The 27611-nt window shown below is 47.2% G+C and overlaps 1 protein-coding gene across 1 annotated transcript in view; it reads right to left on the reverse strand.

Moving 5' to 3' along the window:
• The window catches only part of GRID2IP (Grid2 interacting protein), a gene marked incomplete at both ends in the record, with an annotated part of 81818 nt that overhangs the window by 31483 nt on the left and 22724 nt on the right, over positions 1-27611 (reverse strand). The window contains 4 exons of the mRNA XM_081337978.1: positions 603-697; positions 869-938; positions 2149-2234; positions 2886-3140. Coding sequence (XP_081194104.1) covers positions 603-697; positions 869-938; positions 2149-2234; positions 2886-3140 — 506 coding nt within the window. The remainder of the gene's footprint in view (positions 1-602; positions 698-868; positions 939-2148; positions 2235-2885; positions 3141-27611) is intronic.

The raw sequence follows: 27611 nt of genomic DNA on the forward strand, positions 1-27611 counted from the left end.
CACTTACCATTTTCTTGCCTATCTTAACTTGTGTTTCTATTCTGTTTTTTACAGTACTGTTTTTGATAGGTTGGACTGTTTTTTCCCTTCGTGTAAATACGGATGTTTCTCAGCTTTTCTTAAGCCTCAGTTCTGGTCCATTTTTTTTATTGTTCAAACACTATTATGATCTCTATTCCTTGTTCATCCTTTTATTTTTCCCATGGGATGAAACAATCTTTCCTGATTGTTATAAAGAATATATATAAAGAAAATTGGGCCTAGTGACATGTAGGCTGCTTCATTTATAAGAATCATTATAACAATAATTGGCATGTTTGCAAACAGAACCTGTGAAGCCATTCCCATTTTGTAACTATGAAGTGGGAACAGAAATTCAGGAAGAATCTCTTGCTGTGTGGCCTCAACCACCAACTGAAGATGGCTGAACTATCGTGCAACGTCCTGGTGTTTTCAAAGGTCCCGAGTACCCTGAGCATGGGCTTTAAACTCTCCGAGGAACTAGTTAAGGAAAGGGGGGGAAACACCTGAGGAAAGAGAGCATGGAGAAAGATGAAGACAGCAAACTATCCTTCCAAGATTACGACCAAAACTTTGCTTACCACTGGAAAAGCTAACAATGCCTTCTTCAACCACAAGGGTGGGCATTGCCCCGCTGCCTTGGAGCATGGAGACCACCTTCTCATGGGAACAGTTCCTGCAGAACAGAACGCAGGATCAATCGGGGACAGAAGCAGCACCAGGAGGGCTCCGCAGACAGGACAGCCATTGGCGAGAGTTGAAAAGATGTGTCCGAGCCAGCTAAGGGTTAGAAGGACACCAAACCCCAGAGATAATCATGGGGAAAACAAAGAAACTGCTAATTCACCTCATATCCAGGCCATTCAGGAACAGGATTCTGTCGCCAGCTTTCAGGGATGCTTTGTCAGCTGGACTCCCTGCAAAGACAAAACAACAACAACAACAACCCACTACTCTTGGAGGACTCTAACGCTGCTCTGTTTGCAGAATCTGCTGGGGTCACAAAGGCATATCTCTCCTTTTGGCTGATGCCTCCACGCCCAAGGCAATTCCAGCAATTCCAGCACCATCATTTTTGCATAAAATCACAAGATACCGGAAGGAGCACTGTCACTAGACTCCATTTTGTAACGTAATAGAAACATCTAGAAGAATCCAGCTTAGTCTGTGACATGTGTTCTTCTGAAGACAAAATCTATACTCCATACATAGCATCGATGTTTCACCTCATCCTGTTTTTAAATAAAGCATCAAGATCTATGTGGATGGTCTGGTTTATTAAAGTATAGGAGGGTTTAGCTGCATGTCGAGCTACACACCGGGCAACATGTAGTGAGGACAGAGCATTCACAGTCCCAGAGGAGGAGACTTCTCCAGTATTCATGCCTCGCTCAGGTTGGGAAACAGCCCCAAAGTGGCAATACACTCTCACACCTAGGATGTTGGAACATCTGGATGAGTCCACCAATTTTGCTCATAGATTTCATGACCCCTGGCCTCATTCAGAGACATGGGTGGCCTGAGTCCAGAGGGATGAAATGGTCTCACCAGGGAGGAATTCCTACTCCGTGTTCCCACCTAGTGCAAATATACACAACCTGAATCTGTAGCTACCAAAAGTGATCACAGCAGATAGTGTAGATTTATTTGTGTAGAGCAGGAAAAGGGTGAAATTCCTAGGAGATCATGATAGGATTACTTAAACTTAATTAAAACTAACAAGATTTCACTTGGATAAAATTAAAATTGAATTAAATCACATTTTGTTTTTGTTCTGCTTTTACCCATTCTCCTGCCCTGGGCTGCATTTCCTTTGCAGAGATTGGTAGATGAGGAGGACAGGTTCAAAAAGTCAAGATGGTGGCCATCACCATGGAAACGAATCTGTTTTTTCACTTGCTGGAGTCACACCTGGATTTTGTTCAAAGCACAAGCGCATCCCTAAAACACAGTTGCCTGCTTCTGAACAAGATACTTGGTCAAGTAGTCAGTTTGGTGAAGAATTCACCAATCGTCAGGAACCCAAAGTCATTTCTAAAATATCTGACTCCAAACGAGGTTTGGGCAACCTTGCCAGGTTTGCCCTGTAAATGGAAGTCTTTGCCAAGAAATGAGGGTTCGTCTTACCAGGCGAGATGGACTCGATCCACACAGGAGCATGGCCACGTAACGTAAACCCGAAACTTCTACTGCCCTTGTAGACACGGACAGTTCTGGGGAAGAAGAGCAGATTGTAGTCCCTACACCAAACAGGGAATCCAAAAGGAGCAACCCAGAACTTTCCCCGTTAGGCTGTCTGCAGAGGAGTGATCCTTGAGCCCCTTCCCTGCCTCTCTTGACATGAGTGTTTCTCAACCTTGGCCACTTTAAGACGGGTGGACTTCAACTCCCAGAATTCTGGCTGGCTGGAGAATTCTGGGAGTTGAAGTCCATCGGTCTTAAAGTGGCCAAGGCTGAGATACACCGCTTTACATATAAAAATCCTTTCAAACTGAGAATCTTTGGAATTTTGTCTTCGACTGGCATGTTACGCTGATCTCTTATTTAGCAGCCATTTTTTTAAAAAAATCCCCAACAATCCCTTTCACGTGCAGTGGGATTTCGTCCTACATGTTTCCACATCACGTTCAACTCTACAGGTTCAGGTTTCCTAGTCTGCCCCTTCTCACAATATCCCAAGTACATATGAGGTCTCCACCGATTATACATAAATATATCCAGTAAGCTTTCTTCTCCTCTCCTTCCCAAAATGGCCTAAAAATAAGCTCTCTACGTGATGGCACAGACTCTTTAGGACTTTTGGGGGGAGACAGGCTCCACTCTAGAATCTGCATCTTGGGGAGGGGGTCTTCGCAGATCCTTGCCTGCAAGCTGCCCCCGTCCCCACATTGCTGCCAATCAGAGCGGTGGACCTCCTCAAGCTCTGGCAATTCTCCTCCTGGCACCGGGGCACTGAGCTGGCCCGGGTGGAGACCAACAGGCGCTCATGGTGGTCCTCGCTGCGGCTGCGTCTCAGACGGTTGGCCGGCTGCTCTCTCTTGGCTCGGCACAGCTTGCTGATGAGACTCTGGGACACCACCTCATCGAAGCGCTGCCGGTGTTTCCTGGGGATGAAGATCCTGGAAACAATGAAAAGAGACCCAGGTTAGGGAAGGGGCATGGGGGTTGGGGCCAGCCTGCTTGGCTGCTGCTCTCAAAAAGGCACGTGTTGCATAAGCCAAAGCAGCTCTTAGAGAAACTCAGAAGTCTGAGAGGAACATACAAGGAAGGGCTAGAGGAACAAGTCTAATGAAGAGAAGGACTAGGGGGGACATGATAGCAGTGTTCCAATATTTGAGGACAAAGACGAGGGGTTCAAACCATTTTCCAAAGCACCAAGAGGCAAGACAAGAAGCAATGGATGGAAACTAATCAAGGAGAGAAGCAACCTAGAACTAAGGAGAAATTTCCTAATGGTTGAGAGCAATTAACCAGTGGAACGACTTGCCTCCAGAAGTTGTGGGTGCTCCATCACTGGAGGCTTTTAAGAAGAGATTGGACAGCCATTTGTCTGAAATGATATAGGGTCTCCTACTCAAGCAGAAGGTTGGACTAATTTAATTTAATTTTAATTTAATAATATTTATATACCGCCCTTCTCCCTGAGGACTCAGGGCGGTTCACAGGGCAGAATAAAATACTAAATACAAACGTTAAAACAAGATTAAATAATTGCCCATATTAAAACAGTTGGAATAAAATTCTAAAACACCAAGTTAAAATTAAAGCACAAAATTAAAAAAACCCACCAATCCCCATCAGGCTAGGCCGGCTTGAACAAACAGAAACGTCTTGAGATCGCGACGAAAGGAGCGAAGATCGGGCGCCATCCGGAGCTGTACCGGTAGCTGGTTCCACAGCTCCGGAGCGCCCACAGAGAAGGATCTCCCCCTGGGGGCCACCAATCGACATTCTCTGATCGGTGATCTAGAAGATCTATTATTTTATGTCCTTTCTTGTCTTGGACACCAGCACTCTCCAACCTCCAGGAGCACTGCCTGCATGTTGATCTGGCCACTGGCTGGATGTGTCCCTCAAGGCTAGCAAAGGGAGATAAGAGGAGCTAGCTGCTGGCACAGAGATCCGGGACAATCGTGAGCCTTGGGCTGTTCTCAATATCAAACAGGAAGCACAGAGAGCTTGTGTATCGGCCCATGTGGGTGACATTGTACTTTGCAAGATGGCTGCAGAACGTGGCTGAACTCCCAGATGGTGGGTGGGTTTTTTGGTTGTTGTTTTTTGTCATTACAACCTGACAGCAAAATCAGTTCTTCAGGCCCTCAATCCATCCCATCCCTGAAGGCGTTTTTGTTGGTTTTGCTGCCAGGGGTGCAGACGCCCACCCAGCCCTTCCCTTTATGCAGAGCAGCTGAGCACACGGTGCTGGTCTCTTCGTGGCTGGGCTGGGGATGTTCAGGACACCCATCAATCACAGCCCTGGCAGGTGAGCAAAGCCCTTAGTGTCTGTCCCCAAGAGATGCTCTCAAGGGAACCAGAGCCCAAGCCACCCCTGCAGGACGGAATGGGACAACTCGCCGACAGCCAATGGCCAGGTGGGATGGCTGCCGCAGCCAACTCACCACGGGACAACTTCTCATGGCCAATTCACCAAAGGACAACTCAGTGTGGGACAATCAATTATTTGATTTAATTATTTAAAATAATTTTAAAAAGTATTTTATTTTTTGTCATTCACATTTCATTTTGTACCTCCTTTCTTTAAGGATTCTACTCACTATTTCTTTAATATTAGTGTAATTCTTGTCCCTCGGTGAGTTCTCCCGTGGTGAGTTGGCTGTGGCGAGTTGGCTGCGGTACCCCACCCCACGCCACCCCTAGACATGCCTCTGCAAGCTTTAGAGAGTCAAGCCACTTCACCAACACCTCCGGATATTGATAAAGGCCCACCAACTAAAACCCAGCTAAGGGCTTAGCTTAGCTTATTGTGAAAACTACCACCTGGAGTCATAATATGGTTTCTCTGGATATGCAGACATACTATATTAGATTAACCTGGGTTTAGTGTTCTGCATGTTACTACTAGTCGTTGGATAATGCACACAACTGAGAGGAGCAAGCAAAAATACTTTGTATTTTAATACTTCAATAGGCTTGCTGTTAAAACACCAAAGGTCCCTTCAGCAGCCAAACAAAAATCCACTTACAGCTCACTAAGCCCCCTACCCCGTCCCCAGCAAGGTGTTTTCCTCCATTCCTCAGACGGAAGCAAAGAGTGCCACACTTGGAAAGCCACCAACCCTCCACACTCCTCTCGTGGCACTGCCAAGATGAGGCTGGCAGAGTTGTGCTGGAGTTAAGCTGGGAGGAGGTCCTCTAGCTCTGGGACCACAAAGCTCATTCTCCTCACTCGGCATGGGTCTAAGTAAGTTCCAGAGGTGAAAGAGAGGCCAGTCCTTTGAAGACCTGGCAGTTCTGAACAGGGGCAAAAGCTGAGGCCAAGCGATGGAATGGCAGAGGCCATCTGGTTCCAAGTTTGCCCTGGTTTGGGTTTTGACTTAATAGTGGCCTGCTGACAGTGTGACAGTGTGATTCCTCCCCTCCTCTAATTTTGCTCTCAGAGCTGGGGCAGAGCAATCCGAAGGGGGGCCTGTCATGGCTGGAGAGAAAGAAGCCCTCTCTGCACCCCCTGCTCCCAGCTGATAGGGGCAAGAGGAGGGCAAGGCTGCCCAGTGGCACCACCCAGGAGGCTTTGGGGAAGAAGCCCGTCTCCCCCCTCCCAGCAGCAGGATCCAGCCAAGTATGTCTCCCACCCCGGATGAGATTCAGGCCTGGGAGGCAACCCTCTCTTGCCCTCCAGCCCCAGGACGGCACCCGGGCAGCCCTTAAGCCACCAGGCAAGCTTTGTGGGCACTTCCTCTGGCGGTTGCCGGGGCAGGGAGGGCAACCTTGGGCAGGGCTCCAGGGAACAAAGGAGGGAGGGCCAGGAGAGTGCCGAGGCCCGGGTCCAGCTCAGAGGGGGAACCTGCAAAGGCCATGGCTGCTCTGAGTCCTACAAGTCACTGGCCTCTCTCCAGGTCCTCCTCCACGCAAATCTGGATTCTATCTGGGGAGGAATTGTCCCATTTCCAATGGAAAATGCCCTTTTCTTGCCTTGATATGGCTTGGCATATCGAGATGAAAGCTGCATTGACAAGTCCTCAATAAACAGGGAGCAGGTCATGCTGGGCCCCAGGCACGGACACCTCGTCTATGTGCCTTTAACCTAGCCAGAGATCTGAGGGAAAACTCAGACACGGAGACCTTTGCATCTGAAGAGGGGCCCCGGGCCTTCTCAATTTTCGGCCCCAAAGAGGAGTTTGCTTTGCTGCAATCTCTCACTGGAATGTAAGACTTGCCCTCTGTTTGCCCCCCTGCCAACCTCCAAGGCTCAGACAAATTATTTGAAAGACGAACATCTGGACCGACTCCTTTACCTACACAGAGAGCCTCCCAGCAGACTGAATACTCCCACATCCACCCATATGTTTGTCAATGACTATATCCTCCATAAAGACTTCCACATGAGAAAATTCCCCCTCCGGCTTCAGAACCAATGTTGCAAAAAAAAAAGTGCTGCAAAACCAGAGGAACGAGGCCCAGATCATCACGGGGGACAGGGGTGGCACCCTGCTCTTGGGTCAGCCCAGGAATTATGTGGAGAAGCCGCCTCGGCATTATCCCTCCTCTGCCACTTTCTGAAAACGGAACATGGAATAACGGAGTTGGAAGAGACCTCGGAGGTCTTCAACCCCCTCCTTGAGCAGGAGAGTCTACACAATTACAGACAAATGGCTGTCCAGTCTCTTCTTAAAAGCCTCCAGGGAGGGAGCACCCACAACGTCTAAAGGCAAGCCGTTCCACTGGTTGATTGTTCTTGGGAAGTTTCTCCTTAGTTCCAGGTTGCTTCTCTCCTTGATGAGTTTCCATCCACTGTTTCTTGTCTGGCCTTCTGGTGCTTTGAAAATAGTTTACCCCCTCATCTTTGTGGCAGCCCCTCAAATTCTGGAACACTGCTATCATGTCCCCCGTAGTCCTTCTTTTCGCTAGACTGGCCATACCCGTTTCCTGCAACCTTTCTTCATATGTTTTATTCTCCAGCCCCCTAATCATTCTAGTTGCTCCTTTCTGCAAAAAATCTTGCCTTTAACTCTCTCTGCATTGCCACTCATTCCACATTTCCCACTTCCAGTTTAATATTTATTACCATGCCCATGATTGAAATATCTGCCAGCCTGGAAGCTGCCTGATCAAGCACTCAGCCTAGCCTACTTTACGAGTCGGCTGTAAAGACACCAGGATCCAATAATCCCTTTACGAATCACTTTAAACACTCCGAGATGTAACAGAGGTTGGGGGAAATGCTTGGCCTGCACAATACATCCATTTCCTTCAGCAAAGAAGGCAGCACAATTTTACCTGCTTCTGCACTGATCAAACACTGAGGAAAGGAAGGAAATCCTTGACAGAAGAGAAAAGGTCTTTTGAATTTTTAATTATGATCCCCTTACTTCTCTGAAGAATAACGGCTCCAGTGCAAAACGGTCCTCTTTCTTCAGTGCAAAGGGTGGGGTGGGGGACTCTCAATATGTGTGTGGTATCTATAGAAGCAAATGGATTTCTGAAACTGACCTTGCACTCAGGCCTCCTGACCAGTACTGTTGGCCTCTCAGACCCCCCCCCCCCGCCCTCTCCATACCTCAGTTCCCTCCAGCAGGAAGCTCCACTCTCCCCATATCTCTAGGTCACTTTCAGGTTCCTGCAAACTTTTCCTGCCATTCGGAAGGAGAAGGTACCTTCCTGCAACTGCGGATGGGAGAGGGCCACACAAGGCATTCTGTTCCACAGGCACTCTCTGCTTTTAGGGACAAGATAACAAGCTTTCCCAAATTAGAATGCAGAATAGTAGAATAAGAGTTGGAAGGGACCTTGGAGGTCTTCTAGTCCAACTCCTTGCTCAAGCAAGAAACCTTGTACTGTCCAGTCTCTTCTTAAAAGCCTCCAGTGATGGAGCACCCAGAACTTCTGGTGGCAAGCTGTTCCACTGGTTAATTGTTCTCACGGTCAGGAATTTCTCCTCAGTTCTAGGTTGCTTCTCTCCTTGATTAGTTTCCATTCATCGTTTCTTCTCTTGCCTCTTTAATTATTTATACAATTATGTTTTAAATGAATTGTAGCCACACAGAATCCCCAAGCAGCCAAATACTGTCCTGGTCCTTTTTCAAACCTGCAGCTGAGAAGATGGAAGGTGCTCTCCAGTCCACTGAGCATTTCCTCCAACCTCTCTGCGTGCCTTCTTCACATCCAACATGGCTCCCCAGGATGTGACCAAGGACCTCTTCTTCGCCTGGTGCTCAGGCAAGATGTGAGGAGCACCTCGGAAAAAGCCCCTCACACTCATTTCTTTCTTTCCCCTTCCCTGCTCTCTTAGGACAGGCATCGTTTATCTCACGCTCCCAGACCCAGACTCTTCTTTGTCCCGTTCCTTTTTTTCTAGTGACTTTCTAAACAGCTGCAGAATAACAGAGCTGGAAGGGGCTTTGGAGATCTTCTAGTCCAACCCCTGCTCAAGCAGCAAATCCTATACAATTTCAGACAAATGCTTGTCCAATCTCTTCTTTTAAAGAAACCTCCAGTGATGAAGCACCCACAACTTCTGAAGGCAAGCCGTTCCACTGATTAATTGTTCTAAGTGTCAGGAAATTTCTCCCTAATTCTAGTTTGCTTCTCCACCTTCCTGCAGTTCTCCATCCTCCTTGCCAAGCATGTTCTTGGGGCATTCTTCTGACAATTCCCAATTCTCGGATTCAAGTTCTATCCTCTCATAATGGGAAGAAATGTGATTTAAGTACCAGAATGGCGAGATGTGCTCGGGTAGCTTTAGGTACTCTATCCATCAATCGGCAGAATTTTACTCAAGATCACACAAAGTATTAGCATCGCTTTAAAAAACCCTAGTAAGACCACACCTGGAATACTGCAACCAATTCTGGTCACCAAACTACAAAAAAGATGTTGAGACTTTGGAAAAAGTTCCGAAAAGAGCAGCTAAGATGATCAAAGGCCTGGAGACTAAAACATACGAGGAACGGCTGCGGGACTTGGGTCTGGCTAGTCTAAAGAAAAGAAGAAATAGGGATGACATGATAGCAGTATTCCAGTATCTGAGAGGCTGCCACAAAGAAGAGGGGGTCAAATTATTCTCCAAAGTACCAGAATGAAGGACGAGAAACAATGGTTGGAAACTAACCAAAGAGAGAAGCAACCTGGAATTAAGGAGAAAATTCTTAACAGTGAGGACAATTAACCAGTGGAACAGCTGGCCTTCAGAAATTGTGTGCACTCCATCACTGCAGATTATTAAGTAGAGGCTAGACAAGGGGTAGGGAACCTTGGATATTTTATGAATTGTGGACTTCAACTCCCAGAATTCCTGAGTCAGCCATGCTGACTCAGGAATTCTGGGAGTTGAAGTCCACAATTCATAAAATATCCAAGGTTGCCTACCCCTGGTATAGGTTATCCTGCTTGAGCAGGGGGCTGGACTAGAAGACCTCCAAGGTCTCTTCCAGCTCTATTCTATTCTATTCTATTCTATTCTATTCTATTCTATTCTATTCTATTCTATTCTATTCTATTCTATTCTATTCTATTCTATTCTATTATTTTATTTGTCACTATTCTATTCTATTCTATTCTATTCTATTCTATTCTATTCTATTCTATTCTATTCTATTCTATTCTATTCTATTCTATTCTATTCTATTCTATTCTATTCTATTCTATTCTATTCTATTCTATTCTTCTATTCTATACCTGAGCCAGTAGAAGAGCTGCTCCTCTGGACCTTTTTTTGTTTTGGCTGGACTTCCTTCTTCCTGTCCTGCTGTGCTAAGAGAACTGAGACATTAATCCATTTTGCTCACATAAATGCCTTCACTACTTCCAGTTTTGGAAGAGTGCTGAATGAACCCCCAACAATGCAGCAGAATCACAGAATTGGGACAGGACCATCCAATTCAAGCCCTGCTCAACACAGGAATCCAAATTAAAACATCCTGGACTGGATGCTATCTAGTTTCTGCTTCAATGCTTCCAGGAAAAACGAGATGCCCACCACTGGCTCCACTGTCACATTTTCCTATTACTAGGATTTTTTTTTCAAAAATTCAAATAGAGTCTGCTTTTCTGTCATTGATATTCATTCCATTTCTGGCACTGTGGAATGTTTTTTGTTTTTTTTACTTTCTAGGTGACCTCCTTTCAGCATTTCAGATTCCTTCTCAGTCTTCTCCTCTAATGAAAAGAAGGCCTAGATAGCACTGTTCCAATATCTGAGGGGCTCCTACAAAGATGAGGGGGTCAATCTGTTTTCCAAAGCAACAAAAGGCAAACAAGAAAGAATGGATGAAAACTAACCAAGGAGAGAAGCAAAGTAGAACTAAGGAGAAATTTCCTAATAATAAGAACAATTAACCAATGGAACCGCTGTCCTTCAGAAGTTGTGGGTGCTCCATCACTGGAGGCTTTCAAGAAGAGACTGGACAACCATTTGTCTGAAATGGTATAGGGTTTCCTGCCTGAGCAGGGGTTGGACTAGAAGACCTCCAAGGTCCCTTCCAACTCTATTATTCTATGTTCTATGTTCAGACCAAGCTCCTTCAACCTCTCTTCAATATTTCTCCCCACTTTTATGTGGTAATAATGATGAACATGCTTTGATTTTTGAGCCAGGTGTTGTCATGCCACCAGCCCACATTTAACTCACTTGCTAATCAGCATGTGCTCTCTCAAATGTTTTGATGAAGGCATATTATGTCTGTCCACATTCTGATAATCTATTACATAAATTAGCCAAGCAGAAAATGAAGTAATTCTTATGAAATCTATGCTGATAGGGTAATTTTCTCCTTGTTTTCAAGGAAATCATATACCAATCTCTTCATGATCTGTTCTAGAATTTTCCTGGTACAGATGTCTGATTCCTTGGACTATAACTCCTCGGATCTTCCTCCCCCCCCCCTTTTGGAAATAGGGATATAATCACTGCAGTGGTTAAGTTAGTAACCTGGTTGTTAAGTGAATTTGACTGCCCCATTGACTTTACTTGTCAAAAGGTCACAGATTGTGGTCACATGACCCCGGGACACTGCAATTGTCATAAATATGGGTCAGTTGTCAGGACTTTGAGTAGTCACTAAACAGTAACTGTTGTAAGTTGAGGAGTACCTGTATCTCCTTTTTTAGGAATTCCCAACCATCTTGAGATCCTTTTCTTGTTAGTTTCTACTTACCTTTTGCTGCTCTTGAATTTATTAAAATCTACTTTTTTTGAAGTCCAAGGTACATGCCGTAAATGCTAGTGTCATCTTCCGGTGGGCGGGGGGGGTGCAGCATCTCCCAATCGTCTCCAGGTCTGGGTCTCTTCCCTTTAAAGTTGCCAAGGCTTCTTTCCCAAGCCAGGCCTCCCTGGCTCAGAATGGACTTTCGAAAATGGCATCCATGTAGAGAACCAGTGGTTCAGATATTTGAATCCCGCCACTGGCTGGAAGGGACCTTGGAGGTCTTCTAGTCCAGCCCCTTGCTCAAGCAGGAGACCCTATACTATTTCAGACAAGTGGCTGTCCAGTCTCGTCTTAAAAACCTCCAGTGATGGAGCACCCACAACTTCTTAAGGCAAGCTGTTCCCCTGGTTAATTTTCCTCACTGTTAGGAACTTTCTCCTTAATTCCAGGTTGCTTCTCTCTTTGGTCAGGTTCCAACCATTGTTTCTTGTCCTGCCCTCTGGTGCTTTGGAGAATAGTTTGACCCCCTCCTCTTTGTGGCAGCCCCTCAAATATTGGGATACTAGATTGTTGCAGGCCACCTGGAATCATTATTTGAGATGGGATTGGGGGGGGGGGGCTAAATAAATCTGTAAATAAATAAATCTCCAATCCCAGCGGGTGCAGGCAGTTGTAATCTCCTCCCTGGCTTAATCCCATCTGTGTGCACAGCCAGCTGCCATCTGCTTGAAATGCCATCGTTCCTTGCACTTGGGGTAAAGGCCAAGCAGAGATGGAGGGAAAGTTGGCGGGGGGGGGGGGAAGTCAATTCCCTGCCAGTCAGAGTAACCCTCCTTATGGACAGGCAGCAGCTCAGCCCTGGTGCTCTCCCTAAAAGCCCTGCCTGGAATGGGGAGAGGGAGAGACTGCAGTGCACCTCTTGGGAATCAGAGAAGCAAGCGGGGGGGGCTGCAGGGTGCAGTCAAAAAAGTCAAGATGGCCCCAGAGGGTAGAATTGAATCTCTGCCTACTTTTGAAATGTTGCATGCATGGGCACCCCTAAAAAGAATACAACCCCTTTCCATTCTCAATAATTCTCTATATGTTGGTCAAGTGGTGCTTGTCTTTCCAAAGGCTGATTGTGCATGGGAAGCATGAGAGAAAGAGGGAGGGAGGAAGAGAAAGAGAGAGAGAGAGAGATAAAGTGAAAGAGGGAGAGAAAGTGAAAGAGGGAGAGAGGGGGGGAAACTTCCAGTGTTCCTCCCAACTTCCTCCTTGGCCCCCTTAACAGTGTCCCATGCAAGGGTCCTTGTTGGGGAAATCAAGCACTCCCAGGGAGGTGGGGGCTCTGCCTACTCCGGGTCTGCCAAGATGAGGAATCTGACTGACCCAGGCCCGTCAGCCAGCCAGATATTAACCCATGACAGAAGCTGCCCCACCAGCCTGACTTTCCTTCTGTCCCACTGGTCCTTGGCTCTCGTAAGACTTCTCAGCGCTTGCAGCATCTAGCCTAGAGAGAGACCCACTGCAAATCCAGATGTAGGGGATGACCAGGCTAAGATTGAGGAAGGGGTCAAAAGCATCATCAGTCTCGAGTCCCTTCGCGCCCACCTTGAAATCTGAGTCCAGACCACCTTGAATTCCATTGACTCTTATCTATCACCAATTTGTTAGTAGTTCAAATTCTTGTAGGGAGAGCTTAATCTTGCAATATATCCTTATATTAATTTGAACTGCCTGGATTTTCTGATCTCCCTGGAGCTTAACACCGAGGAGGGGGAGGGGCACAAGGCCCAGCTGTTTCAGAAAGCATAAATCACCTCTGTTAACGCTTAACATAGACTAGTGTCAGGTCTCAAGAACTAAGAAAGACAAGTGGAGTTACTTCTGAGCAGTTTCTGTACTGTATTGCTCATCACTTACAGACAGAATCTTCCCAGATTAAAGCAACTGTCTGCATCACTACAGATATACTCTGGGAATCGCTAGAGGGGACCCGTTTTAATCCATTTCCTCCCAACCAAACTTTCTCTGCATCGTTCTTTCTTTGCCGTCTGTAAAGCAGCCGCTCCCTCCTGGGAATCCAGATTCAACAAGTAGTCCTCAACGGCACTACATCCACATGGAGAGAAGTAAGCAGTGGGGTACCACAAGGTTCCATCTTAGGCCCAGTACTCTTCAACATCTCCATTAATGACTTAGATGAAGGAATTGAAGGGGAAATCAAATTTGCAGATGACACCAAGCTGTCAGAAGTAGCCAACACCCCAGAAGACAAACTAAGGATCCAAAAAAGTCTTGACAAACTCAAACAATGGGCCCTATCCAACAAAATGAGTTTCAACGTGGAGAAAAGCAAAGTCTTACACTTAGGCAGGAAAAACCAAAGGTACGAATACAGATTGGGTGAGACCTGGCTTAAATACAGTAACTGTGAGAGGGACCTTGGAGTCCTACTGGACGATCACTTAACTATGAGCCAGCAGTGTGCAGCAGCAGCCAAAAAGCTAATACAATCCTGGGTTGTATAAACAGAGGCATAGAATCAAGATCATGCAATGTACTAGTACCACTTTACAAAGCCCTAGTAAGACCACACCTGGAATACTGCAGCCAATTTTGGTCACCATATCACAAAAAAGATGTTGAGACTTTGGGGAAAAATCAGAGAAGAGCAACTAAGATGATCAAAGGCCTGGAGGCTAAAACATACGAAGAATGGCTGTGGGATTTGGGTCTGGCTAGTCTAAAGAAAAGAAGAAATAGGGGAGACATGATAGCAGTGTTCTAGTATCTGAGGGGCTGCCACAAGGCAGAAGGGGTCAGCTTGTTCACCAGAGCACCAGAATGAAGGACGAGAAACAATGGTTGGAAACTGATCAAGGAGAGAAGCAACCTGGAATTAAGGAGAAACTTCCTGACAGTGAGGACAATCAACCAGTGGAACAGTTTACCCCCAAAATCGTGGGCACTCCATCACTGGAGATTTTTAAGAAGAGACTAGACCACGGGTCGGCAACCCGCGGCTCCCAGCCGCCCGGTGCGCGCGCACCTCTTCGAACGGGCAGTGGTGCGCGCGCACCTCTCCAAATGGAGAGTGGCACCGCCCGTTTGGAGAGGTGCGCGCGGACCTCCCCGAATGGGCGGAGGTGCGCGCGCACCTCCCCAAACCTTTGGAGAGGTACGCGCGTACCTCCGCGCGAACGGGCCGCGGCGTCGTTCTTTGAGGAAGCTGCCGCGGCCCGTCTGCAAAGCTGCCGAAAGCGGCAGCTTTGCAGATGGGCCACGGCAGCTTCCTGAAAGAGCGACGCCGCGGCCCGTTCCGAGAGGTGCGCGCGCACCTCCCCGAATGGGCAGAGGTGCGCGCGTACCTCTGCGCGAACGGGCCGCGGCGTCGTTCTTTGAGGAAGCTGCCGCGGCCCGTCTGCAAAGCTGCCGAAAGCGGCAGCTTTGCAGATGGGCCACGGCAGCTTCCTGAAAGAGCGACGCCGCGGCCCGTTCCGAGAGGTGCGCGCGCACCTCCCCGAATGGGCGGAGCTGCGCGCGCACCTCCCCAAACCTTTGGAGTGGTGCGCGCGTACCTCCGCGCGAACGGGCCGCGGCGGCGTTCTTTGATGAAGCTGCCGCGGCCCGTCTGCAAAGCTGCCGAAAGCGGCAGCTTTGCAGACGGGCCGTCGCCGTCGGGCAACCGGGAACCGGTTCCATCTGACTTTTTTAAAAAAATGGCGACCGCGTGCGTCCGCGCATGCGCAAAAAACTGTTTTGCGCATGCGCAAAACGTTTTTTGCGCATGCGCGTGCATGGACACACGCACGCGGCTCCCAGTTTTTTTAATTTGTGATGGAACCGGTTCCCGGTAGCTCTTTTACTTTTTTAGGTTGCCGACCCCTGGACTAGACAATCACCTGTCCAAGATGGTGTAAGTTCTCCTGCTTAAACCGGGGCCTGGACTGGAAGACCCTCAGGGTCCTGTCCAGCTCTATACTATTCTATTCTACATTCCATCACAGCTAGTGTGTCGTGAGAATCCACTCATCTTGCTGTGGCTGTCAAGGGTCAGCTTTGACCCCAAATGGTACCAGGGCCATTTTGAATCAAGCTACCCTACCCCGTTGGTAAAAGGGAAGGGCAAATCTCCCTGAACCCCATCCAGGTCCTTCTCAAGCTCATTGTCAACCAAGGAAGGACTTCTTTCCCTGCCCCATGAAGGGGCACATAGGCACCCCAGCCACATCTGCTCTGCCCGATGGCTGAGCCCCCTCTGGCCTCGGTAACAGGGTCCGGGCAGGTTTAATACTGGACAAGTTAAGGCCATTGGTGAGTTTGTGGGTGGCAGAGAAAGCAACCGGGTTGGGGCTGTGGCTGGGGAAAGGGAAGGGGAAGGGAGTGAATTCTGACAGACAGATTAACCTGAGTTTGGCCATCTGTCAGCACTGGAACTGCAGAGTGGAGGGGCTTTCTGCTTCTTTCGCTTTATCAGGAAGCCCCCCCCCCTAAGCAGATCACAGATTATCTCTTTCTCTCTCTGCCTCTCACTTGTTACTTAACCTTTCTATTGCTTTCTCTCCTGCTTGGCGGCTTCCATTTTTTAATGAAAAGAAGGAGGTGACATGATAGCAGCGTTCCAATATCTCAGGGGCTGCCACAAAGAAGAGGGAGCCAAGCTATTCTCCAAAGCACCTGAAGGCAGGACAAGAAGCAACGGATGGAAACTAACCAAGGAGAGAAGCAACCTCGAATTAAGGAGGAATTTCCTAACAGTGAGAATAATTAACCAGTGGAACGGCTTGCCTTCATAAGTTGTGGGTGCTCCATCACTGGAGGCTTTTAAGAAGAAATTGGACAGCCTGTCAGAATCCATTTATATTTCATTTCTAACCCTCTTTCTGTGCAAACCCAAATCTTACCACCCCTCCCCCCTTGGATTCTGCCATTCCCAAGGAGGAAGGGGAATAAACATGGGAGTTTATTGCCTCAATTTCCTCTCCTTAGATGTAACTTTTTGTTTATCTAGCCTGTTGGCCATCGCAATAAGATCGATGTTAGGCATTCTCTCTCTCTGATCTTACAAGCAACTAAGAAAGCAGGTGGGGGAATTCTGGTTTGTGTCTCCAGATGGAACGTGAAGGGGAGGAGTGATTGTGCTGTGAATGGACTGATGGTTCTCCCTTTCCCACGAGGAGCTTGCACCTGAAACTTGACCGATCCGGAACTGACCAAATGAACTGAGGGGTGTAGTTTTGCTTGGAGACACTATAAAAATATCCATCTGTGAGGGGATTCTTCAGATCCTGTCTATTTTACCTTCTATCATCCATGTCTTAGTAAAAGTTCCTGCTTGGACAATCTTGCCTCCAAGAGTCTTTCTTTCTTAAGATGTGGATTGGAGCGGGTTCTGACACAGCCATTTGTCCAGAATGGTATAGGATCTCCTGTTCGAGCAGGGGGTTGGACTTGAAGACCTTCAAGGTCCCTTCCAACGCTGTTATTCTATTCTATCCATTCTATTGCACACTCCTTCATTCGCTCTCACTCACTCTTTTATTCTTATTCTCTTTTATTTGCTGTCTGTCTCAAAGCAGCACTTCCCTAACCCACCAGCCCTGCCCTGCAGCCTGTCCTTCCTATTGTGCCTGTTCCGAAACAGCAATCAGAAGCTGCAGTACCGGTCATTTTGCACGGGGGAATTTTCATTCCTGCCATGGCCTATAAATAGCATGCTTCTGATTCTGTGATTGAAGAGATGAGAAGGGGAACATTTATCCAGACAGCCTCCCTTTGGGAAGGATAAACCCACCACACTTGCCAGGCCAGAAAAGTGTAGGGGTGCCCCCGGGGCATGACCCATAAGCCTGGGCACCGCTTCGATCACAGCATCATGGCCACCATCTTTTGACCCTTTTGGCCACACACTGTAGACATACATCTAGAATATCAAACAAGGCTGGAAAAAACAGAGGAAGACTTCACATTCATAAAATATTGACATATTCTTAACATGATAACATATTATTCTGTTATACTGTTCTGTTATTCTGTTATTCATATTCCTCAAAAGAGCAAGTCCAGCGATGGTTAGTATAATTTGTGCTGCCGGGGTTGAAAGGGCAGAGGCATTGTGCCACTGACTTTATTAAACAGGTTACACACAACCCGAGCCCTAGATTCTCATCTACATACACACACACACACACACACACACACACACACGCACACACACGGAAAAAAAGCCGTGCCACACTCTGAACCTCTCCACTTCTCCATAAGCCTCTCTCTCTTTCCCACCAATGGCTACCTTCTTCAGTGTAAAAACATTTCAGAACAGGAAAACCCAGTTTTAACACAACACACTGCACGTACACATTTAATATACTATCTGCGGGGAAGGACTCTATTAAATGAGTCTCTGATTTTGCAAGGATAGGACTGAGGATTTGAGCATAAATGTAGCTATTAAGGACCTTGGAAATGCTCTGTGGGGTTTGTGCACACCCCCGGCTGTGCAGACTCACATCTCCACTAGCAGACAATCCCAGGTTTTTCAGAAATTGATTCAGTTTCAGGCCATCTTACATTTAATGAAATGAAGGACTAGGGGAGACATGATAGCAGTGCTCCAGTATTTAAGGGGCTGCCACAAAGAAGAGGGAGCCAAGCTATTCTCCAAAGTACCAGAAGGCAGGGCAAGAAGCAGCCCAAGGAAACTAATCCAGGAGAGAAACAACCTCGAACTAAGGAGGAATTTCCTGACAGTGAGAACAATCAACCAGTGGAGCAGATTGCCTTCAGAAGTTGTGGGTGCTTCATCACCGGAGACTTTAAGAAGAAATTGGACAGCCTTTGTCTGAAATGGTATAGGGTCTTCTGCTTGAGCAGGGGGCTGGACAAGAACAGGGGTCTCCAATCCCCGGGCTGTGAACTGATACTGGTCCGTGGCCTGTTAGGAACCAGGCAAGTTTCATTTGCGCACAGGAGGGATCTAGGCTGCACATGAAACCATGCCCCTCACCCCATGGAAACTGGTCCCTAGTGGCAGAATGATTGGGGACCCTGAACTAGAAGACTTGCAAGGTCCTTTCCAACTCTGTTATTCTGTTAAGTTATAATCTGAGGTGAGGGTCAAGGCAGAGGGGTGAGAACAGGGAAGGCTGAATACTCATCGTGCCTTAGGCACAAGGCCAGTCACTCATCCTCAGCCCTTGGGGAAAGGCAGTCACAAACCACTCCTGAAAAACACTGCCAAGGGTCTTTTCCGCTGACTTAATGGAACACAAGTTTGGAAATGGTCTTTTGCATCCAAAAATAACCAGCTAGATCATCTTTTCCCTGAAAGCTGTTTCTGCCAGCCAGTAGTTTCCTTGACTTCCCTGCCCTGCCAGTTATGCCAAAAATACGAAAGTGAATTTTATCCTTCTCTCAAATGGAAATGCTTCAAGTGGCAAAATGATCCCTTTGTTTATTTACACGCATCACCCTGATCAAAAACACTTCAGAGCAGATTGCATTCCTCATTCAAATAATAAAGATAAAATATAGTTTGATTAATAATAGCACACCACACAGCAGTCACCATCCTTGCAGGCGCTTGTTTTTGCCCAAATTGCCCAGCATTCACCATCCTTCTTAATCCATTTCTAGAAAAGCAACCAGCATGGGCCTGAGCTCCCCTCCAAAGCCAAAGAGAGTAGGGGGGCTTCTTGGGGCTCCATCCCCCAGGGGGTCTTGGGGCAGGCAGGAAGGGATGGGGGGGAAATTAGGATGCTAAGTTTTTGCCTGATCCTGATTTAAAAGCAGTTCATCAACTCCCACACAGATGGATGGACCCTTTCATTACTGGCAGAGTCACAGCAAGAATTTCTGTTGACATCAAGCATCCAAGCTAAATTAAAGACAGGGAACAGAGAGGGGAGGCCGCTATCATTTCTCATATGGTAAAAATAAACACCAGATTTATTTTATTTTATTCTAGGGCAGGGAGCCCCCCCCCCCAGCAATCCACTATTTCGGAGCAGCTGAAGGCAATCTGGTTGAAAGGTTACGCCACCCTTTGCCTCCTCCCTGGAAAGGAGAAGGCTGGGCTGATATTAGGAAGGGATCCAACCAACCAGCCTTTAACACACGGTGGAGAAAACCTTACTACACCAATTTGAAGGAAGTCAGCGTGGGGAGGAAAATGTTCCTCCAAGACCAGGGAGTTTCAAAATGTAACTCACTAGGAAAGACGCTAAGAAAAAAATAATTGTGGCTCGCTTGATTTTTAAAAAAATAGAATTGATGATATAGATATAGGAAGCACGATGCCAAGTGTCTGCAAATCCTGACTTAAAAGCAGCTGATCAGCTGCATCAGCGCTTTCTTGCCAGATGCTCTGAGGGCTGACCAGTATAAGTGCCAGATCAAGGGAACTGAGGCCATCACTGTGACACTGTCGTATTTTAACCCAGTTGTGCTGGGAAGATGTTTTAGAGGGCTATAAAGACCACTCCAATCTTACTGGCTGTGTGTGAGGGGAGCTGCAATCTGAAAGGCTTCAACTTGATACCACCTGGAGCAATGAGATGTTTCTAAAAGCCACAGAGATGGTAATCTGAAGATTTTCTAGGTCCAGGAGAGTCCATGGGCAATCCATCCCGAAGCAATGATGGGCAAGGAAACGCCCCTCCACCTACCAAATTCACGTTGATAGTGAGTAGAAAGGAGTTTAAGGCCAGAGCTGGGTAGCCTGTTCCTCACAGGGCACAAGCATTTTCTCCCTGAAATATCAGCAACCCACGAGGGTGGGTCACACCTGCATAACCATCTCTCCATTGCCACTTTAGACTCCATAATTGTGCAAGACCACTGTGTCCAAGAACCGTGTTTTCTCAGCACCCTGGAATCTCAGGCTGTCCTTCCCCAGAGTGATGTTGTCGATCCCTCCTAGACTGGAGGTGCAGTGACTGAACATACATTTCTCCTGAGCACAGAAGAAAGCGATTGCCGCCCTCAACAATGCCCCTCTCTGTGAAACTTCCTGGCCTCCATTACTGGATCATCCACTCCATACAGGACTTTCAAAGAACTCTGAAATCACAGCTGGTCAAGAAAGCATCTGGGGACAAGGCAGAGTCTTTGATGCTCTTTGAATTGTCGTTTTCTTGCAGATGTTTCATTACCCAAACTAGGTAACATCATCAGGCACTGATGATGTTACCTAGTTTGGGTATCAAAAGGTCTGCAAGAAAACAATCAAACTCAGAGAGCACCAAGAAGCTACAAACATTCTCCTTAGGGACTGTTATTAAATTGTTCTGGTTTTAATGTGGTTGCTTGAGCTAAAAACCTCTGAGAACTGAGAGTCATTGAAAATTTCACTGCATACATGCCAACATAAACCAGCTAACTAAATTAAACAAACAACTGCTTCCTTATAACCCTAATTCATAAATCATACAATACAACTGTAAAATATAAGCACTGGAAGGGACTAAGGAGACCATCAGAAAAAGTTGTCTGTAACGCTTGCATTTGTAAGCAATACAATTTGGCTTTAAAACAAGAGACACGGTAAAGCTGTCAGTGAGTTCAGTTAGAAGAGAGAGGCTAATAAATTATTACTATTATGGTTTCCCAGTCAGCCAGGTGTTTAGACTGGACCTGGCATTTTTATCCACCTATATCAAGCCCTTTAAAACTTGTACGTTGCCGGACTCTCAATGACTCTGGGCGGCTAATATAAATAAAAATCCGGTAAGATTAATATTTTTATATCAGTGAATGATTATGCAGGGTTTTGCATTTCATCGAAATTTACAATGAAATGAAATGCAGCTTATTTCACGGACGTGAACAAGGCACTGTTAAAAAAGACTAGAGAAGATTTGCATTGTTGACATGCACAACAACAGAGCGAGACCCCCTCGATCATTTAGGGCACACTGTTTGCAAAAGGCATTCCGAAAGCGCAAAGGTTTTCCGGTTACTTGAATGCAGCAAAGTGTCTCTAGCAACCTCTTTTTCATTCTATAAGCAGAGGAATTCCACAAAAATTAAAAAACCTATATATTCAATACATCCGAGGTCAACTTCTTTCTTTTTTCCACTCTCTCTCGAGGCCTTGTAAAGAAAAAGTTTGGGGCGGGGGGTGGTGAAGGCAAGGGAGCGTAAGTGCCAATACACTCTGAAAGTGCAAGTACCACTAATACTCTTTTTCTCAACCCCAGGAAAAGCCAAGGGAGAGAAAGAAAGGGGAGCCCTGTCCTTTCCATTTCCCCCCCCCAAAGACCCCAAATTCCAAAGTGTGGACCTCAGGTACTTCTAGCACCCCAGCACTCGGTAATCCAAGCTGACCCAGCACTTTGTAGCCCCCCCTGCCTGACCTTGGCCAGTGTGACAGGAACCCCTGGGGGGCAGGTTTCTGAGCAAAGGACTCTCCCCTCCTGGGTCAAACTGCAGCAGAAATAACGTCTAAATCCCACATTTCCTGCCACTGTCTATCCTCCTCTCTCTCACCAGCGCTGGGTTCCCATCCACAAAAGCTGCTCCGGGCTCCAGAAGATGCTCAGAAGCAGCAGAATTCAGTGGCCCAGGTGGAAACCCAAGCCCCATTTCCCAGGGACCCTTCACCCACTCAAGAAAGGGCGGCTTTGTCACTTACCCGAGGCAGCTCATTTTTCTCTCCTGTTGCCGAGTCCCCACATCCTTGAAGGGGAGAGTCAAACTGGGCACTTCCCCAAGGTCTGCAAAGCGTATGGCACCGATGGGGCTGTGGGTCTGGGGAGAGGGGACGGAAGTGGCCAGCCAAATGGCCAAAGGCACGTGCTCGCTCCCCACCGCCAAAGGGATGAAGAAAATGTCAGCAAATTAGAACGCTTAATTCTGGCTAAGTGGGTCGCAATCCACTGGAGCTGCCCAAAGGAAAAAGGAGGGGAGGAACGGTAAACAAGGAAACAAGGAAACAAGGATAATGATTACAGCAGAGTCAGCTAACCCAGCCCTGGGAACAGGAGGGAGAGGATGTGTTTATCCCGCAAAGGGGATTTCAAAAGTGCCACATCCAGGCTAGTCCCAAGCAGGGCGGCCAAGAAAAGTGTTGCAAGAAAAATACCTCCTCTTGTGCCAGAGGAGAAGGAGACTCAGTGGCCACCGTGCAACGGCTTGTCCAGAAGGATAATGGGGTCCTGCTCCCACCCACCCCCGAAAAGCAGCAAGGAATAGCCGTCCAGTCAGGCATCTGCAGAAGCTCCACGGCTTTGCGAGGGATTTCTGTGCTGCATTGCTGGGTACCGAAAACGCACCAGCCGCCAAGGCTGTGCGCTAAGGGAGGCAGAACCTGATTAACGCTCACCCTCCTATGCATGCACACTCTGAGACTGATACCGACACCCCCTCCCTCCCCCCCACCACAGAAGCAGCAGGGAAGTGTCCCAGTTCTTCGGCACAGAAAGCAGGCATGACAGCAAGGTTGCAAAGCAGCCTCAGAGCCGATCAAAGGGCTAGGTAGATGCAAATACTCAGACAGGCAGATCAGCAGGTAGGCAGACAGACAGAGACAAGTGCTCGGCTCCCAAGGGCCAAGGCTACATTCCTCTATGAACCATGCCCCATTCCCCCGGAGGGAAAGACGTGGCCTGATGCCAAGAGTGGTTTAAAAGCTTGAAACTGAGAAAATGTTGCCTGCTTTTTTAAAAACGTGCTGGCGCAAGTCTAAGGGAGGAAGTTAAAGTCAATCAATAAATCCATCAGAATAGAGCTGGAAGGGAGGTCTTGGAGGTCTTCTAGCTCAACCCCCTGCTCCAGCAGGAGACCCTACACAATTGGAGACAAGTGGCTGTCCAGTCACTTCTTAAAAACCTCCAGGGATGAAGCACCTACAACTTCTGAAGGCAAACCGTTCCATGGGTTAATTGTCCTCACTGTTACGAAGTTTCTACTTAATTCCAGGTTGCTTCTCTCCTTGAGTAGTGTCCATCCATTGTTTCTTGTCTTGCCTTCAGGTGCTTTGGAAAATAAATCGACCCCCTCCTCTTCTTTGTGGCAGCCCCTCAAATACTGGAACAGTGCCAGCATGTCACCCCTGTTTCTTTTTTTCTCTAGACTATCCATACCCAGTTACTGCAACCATTCTCCGGTTATTGTTTGTCTCTTTGCTGCTCTTCTCTGCACCTTTCCCAAAATCTCAACCTCTTTACTGTAATGTGGTGACCAAAACTGGATGCAGTATTCCTGGCGTGGTCTTACTAAAGTTTTATAAAGTTTAGTGTCTGCATCTTCTGAAACATTTTGCATACAGAAGGCAGGATATCTGTCTGGAGTCCTTTTGGTCCCAGAAGACTAGAAGGAACTAACACAAATTCCTGAACACCCATGAAAATAATAGACCATATCTGGCATCTTCCTCTATAGTGACTTCCACGCCTTCACTTGAAGAGCCATTATTTCTTGCCAGTACTGAAGATCCAAAGGTTTCTTATTTTGTAGGGCTTAGCATCTCTTTCAAGGCTCAGGCTTTTGATAATTTGGTCTCAAATTATCCAGCTCCTATATACAACGCTTAGATGAGTGTGCTTGGTTCTTGGGCAGGGCAAATATTTTTGGGATCCTGCTACCGTTGGCAGAACATAATGGAGCCCACTGAGTTAAAGGACCTTATTTTCAAGGTCTATCCATAAAGATGCATTGATCGAAAGAGATCTTTCAGACATTTTGTGAAGTCTTGCCTGGTGAGATCACATATAATATAATTTTAACTGTTCAGTTGTGTCCAATTCATGGCGACTTTGCTCTCTAGGCTACCCTGTCAAGCACAGCTTCTGTCAGTCACATATCACATATACTTTAGTAACTTTATGGAAAGCAGAACTGACTCAGGCTTCTCAACATCTTCCCCCTTCTCAACATGGGTATAATTCTCAGGTGCTGGGAGTAATTAAAATAAAAGGAAGACAATTGGGACGCATTAAGGAATTCAGAATGAATCTGATTCATCACGGGCTAAGTACTACTCATCTTACAACCTGCTACGATGATGGTAACAGCAAAGTAAAACGACTTCCTGTCTATTCAGCCTGGCCAGCAACGGTCTTCAAATCAGTGAAAGATGTTTTAATATCTGGTCAACAAATTGAAAGCTTCCATTTTTAGCATGATCACTTAATGGAGTGTTGGACAAAATATGGCGGCTGTATAACTGAGGTTAATAAAACGCTATTTGTTCCCCCTGACATACTAGTGCCAAACAAATAACCCACAGAGGCTGACTCAACACAGTGAGTTGATGGCTGCATTCCCACAACATGCTGAATCACAACCCCATTCAGCTTTGTCAAGCAGGTGTTTCAGCAATCTGTCTCTCACAGGCAACTGCAGGTGGGCCTCTGGGATGCGTTCTGTGATCTGCTGGTCTTTAAAAGAGTCCAGAAACTTCATTTGGTCCACAGTGCAACAGATGGATTTGAGGGAGCTGTCTGCAAAGCTCCAAATGTATGGCAAGTGGATTGATTCAGTTTTATTAAGGTTTGCGGTGCTCGTGCTGACCTTTAAATCCTAACTGTCCTGAGACTGTGGATGCCTGTTTGGGGTTTGAAAATAGCTAGAAATGAAATTCAATATAGATAAAAGTCAGGTTTTATGCTTAGGCAAGAAAAACCAACAAACTAGGCGAGGCTTGACTCAACTCCAGGAACTGTGAGAGGGGTCTTGGAGTCCTAGTGGACAATCACTTAAATATGAACCAACAGTGTGGGGCAGCAGCCAAAAAAGTCAATACAACCCTCGGCTGCATTAATAAAGGGACAGAGTCAAAATCACGTGAAGTTCTAGTACTGCTTTACAAACTCTTAGTAAGACCACACTTGGAATAAAGGTAAAGGTAAAGGTTCCCCCGCACATGCGTGCTAGTCGTTTCCGACTCTAGGGGCCGGTGCTCATCTCCGTTTCAAAGCCGAAGAGCCAGCGCTTGTCCGAGGACGTCTCCGTGGTCATGTGGCCGGCATGACTGGACGCCAAAGGCGCACGGAACGCTGTTACCTTCCCACCGTAGTGGTCCCTATTTTTCTACTTGCATTTTTACGTGCTTTTGAACTGCTAGGTTGGCAGAAGCTGGGACGAGTAACAGGCGCTCACTCTGCTACGCGGCACTCGGGATTCGACCCGCCAAACTGCCGACCTTCCGATCGACAAGCTCAGCGTCCTAACCCACTGAGCCACCGCGTCCCTTGGAATACTGCATCCAAAAATGCTGAGACTCTGGAAAGATGCAGAGAAGGGCAACAAGAATGATCAGGGGACTGGAGGCTAAAACATACGAAGAACGGCTATAGGAACTGAGAATGTCCAGTCCAATTGAAAGAAGGACTGGGGAGACATGATAGAAGTGGTCCAATATTTGAGGGCTTCTACACAGATGAGGGGGTCAAACTATTTTCCAAAGCACCAAAAGGCAAGACAAAAAACAATGGTTGGAAACTAACCAAGGAGAGAAGCAACCTAGGATTAAGGAGAAAATTTCTAAAGCTTAGGGCAGTCAATTAATGCAATAGCTTGCCTTCAGAGGTTGTGGATGCTCCATCACTGGAAGCTTTTCAGAAAGAGACTGGACAGCCACTTCTCTGAAATAGTATAGGGTCTCCTGCTTGAGAAGAGGGTTGGTCTAGAAGACCTCCAATGTCATTCTATTCTATTCCATTCCATTCCATTCCATTCTAATTCTATTATTATTAATTTTTTCTACTTCATTCCAGCCTTAGGGAGGCATCGTTCTTGATGGACCTTTGGACCACTGAAACACAGCTTTCCACCAAAGGACCCCCCCCCCAACCAGGACTCCTCTCAAATCTCCTGAGTCTGAGAATGATTAGGTTTGGCAGGCTTTTAGTTTAAAGTCAGCTTTGCTGCAGCACGTTTGTTCTGGTTCTTTGCAATCGGCTCTTCCCAGCTGCAGTGCTAACTGTGCCGTACAGCAGAGGAGAAGATGGTTGCACACAAAACCTGTACCGCAAATCTTTAATAGGGTTTGTCTTTCAAAATTCTAGTTGATGTATGATCTAAGCCACTGTGAATACAATTCTAATGGAACTGGATTTTCTAGAAGGCTGGCTGAGATCAGGACCCACTCAGGACAGAGATGTCCATACGAGGGAGTCAAAAGAGTCAAGATGGTGGCCACATCCACTCAGTCAAAGTCCCAGCTCTTTTTTAGATGAGCTGTGCACAATTAACAGCACGATTGTGGATGCCATCTGCCCTCCCACCTTGCCTCAATGCTACCTGGACAAATTCAGAGCAGAAGTTTAATCCTGCTGAAGATCTCACTGACCTGCATCTGTTCCTAGACCAAAGGCTCTTCTTCAACCTTCTCCATAGAATCCCTTGCCCATTTGGGGAAATACATGAGTCTTGGTTTCATTCATCTTGTACCAATTTCCAGGAGCTTTTTCAGCTGATGGGTAGGTCTACCCACCCCTCATGATCCTAAAGAGCTACTGGCAAGCTCTGCCCAACTCATTGGGCAACCGTTGGTAGCAGCCCATCAGCCAGGGGTGTCCCCAGGGTTCAGCCAAAAAAGCCAAGATGGTGGCCACAAGAGACTGAAAAACAGGTGGAGCTTCAATTGCTGTGTCATGGCTGCCATCTTGATTTTTTTGCCTGTCATCCTGCAGACACCCCTACCATCGGCTGTTTGGATACCCCACCATGCAGATGTCCCCCTCTGACAAATGCACATGGATTGGGCTCCCCAGAAATTCACTGCCTGACTATCAAGTGCAGGAAAGTGGCTCTGTTTCCGAATGGTTGGGAGGACCCGGATTGGTGTTCATGCTGACCATGACTCAACCAAGAGTTACATGCATGTCTGAATGGGCTGGCTTGAGGACAAACACTGTGAGGTCATTGATGCTCTGCCATATAAACCCCCCTCTCCCTCCCCCCCCCCCCGGTACCATTCCTCTGCTCGTTCCTGCTGATACCTCAAAGCTGTTTCCCACTTATGGGTGGAAGCGAGGCAGGTTGAGCACATGGTGGCCCTTGAGGTTTCAAGAGCTATTCGTGGTCTTTGGTTCTGTGGTTTGCCGTAGTAAAAACTGTGCTGAAAGCTTTCTCTGCACAGGCCCCTTACAGACAGGCTCTCCTGAGAAGCTGCCAGCTCCGTGCTTACTCTGGGACTGAAGTGAACCATACACATTTTCCCCTCTCCATCAGAGCCCGTCTATCTTTAGAATGGATGGGTGAGACAGTCCACCTTCCTGTCTGGAGCTCTCCAACCTGAACACCCAGTCAGCTGAAGGAAAGGGGAGGGGCTGCTATTAAGGG

This window comes from Vipera berus, assembly GCF_964194415.1.
Source record: "Vipera berus genome assembly, chromosome: 13".
NCBI lineage: Eukaryota > Metazoa > Chordata > Lepidosauria > Squamata > Viperidae > Vipera > Vipera berus.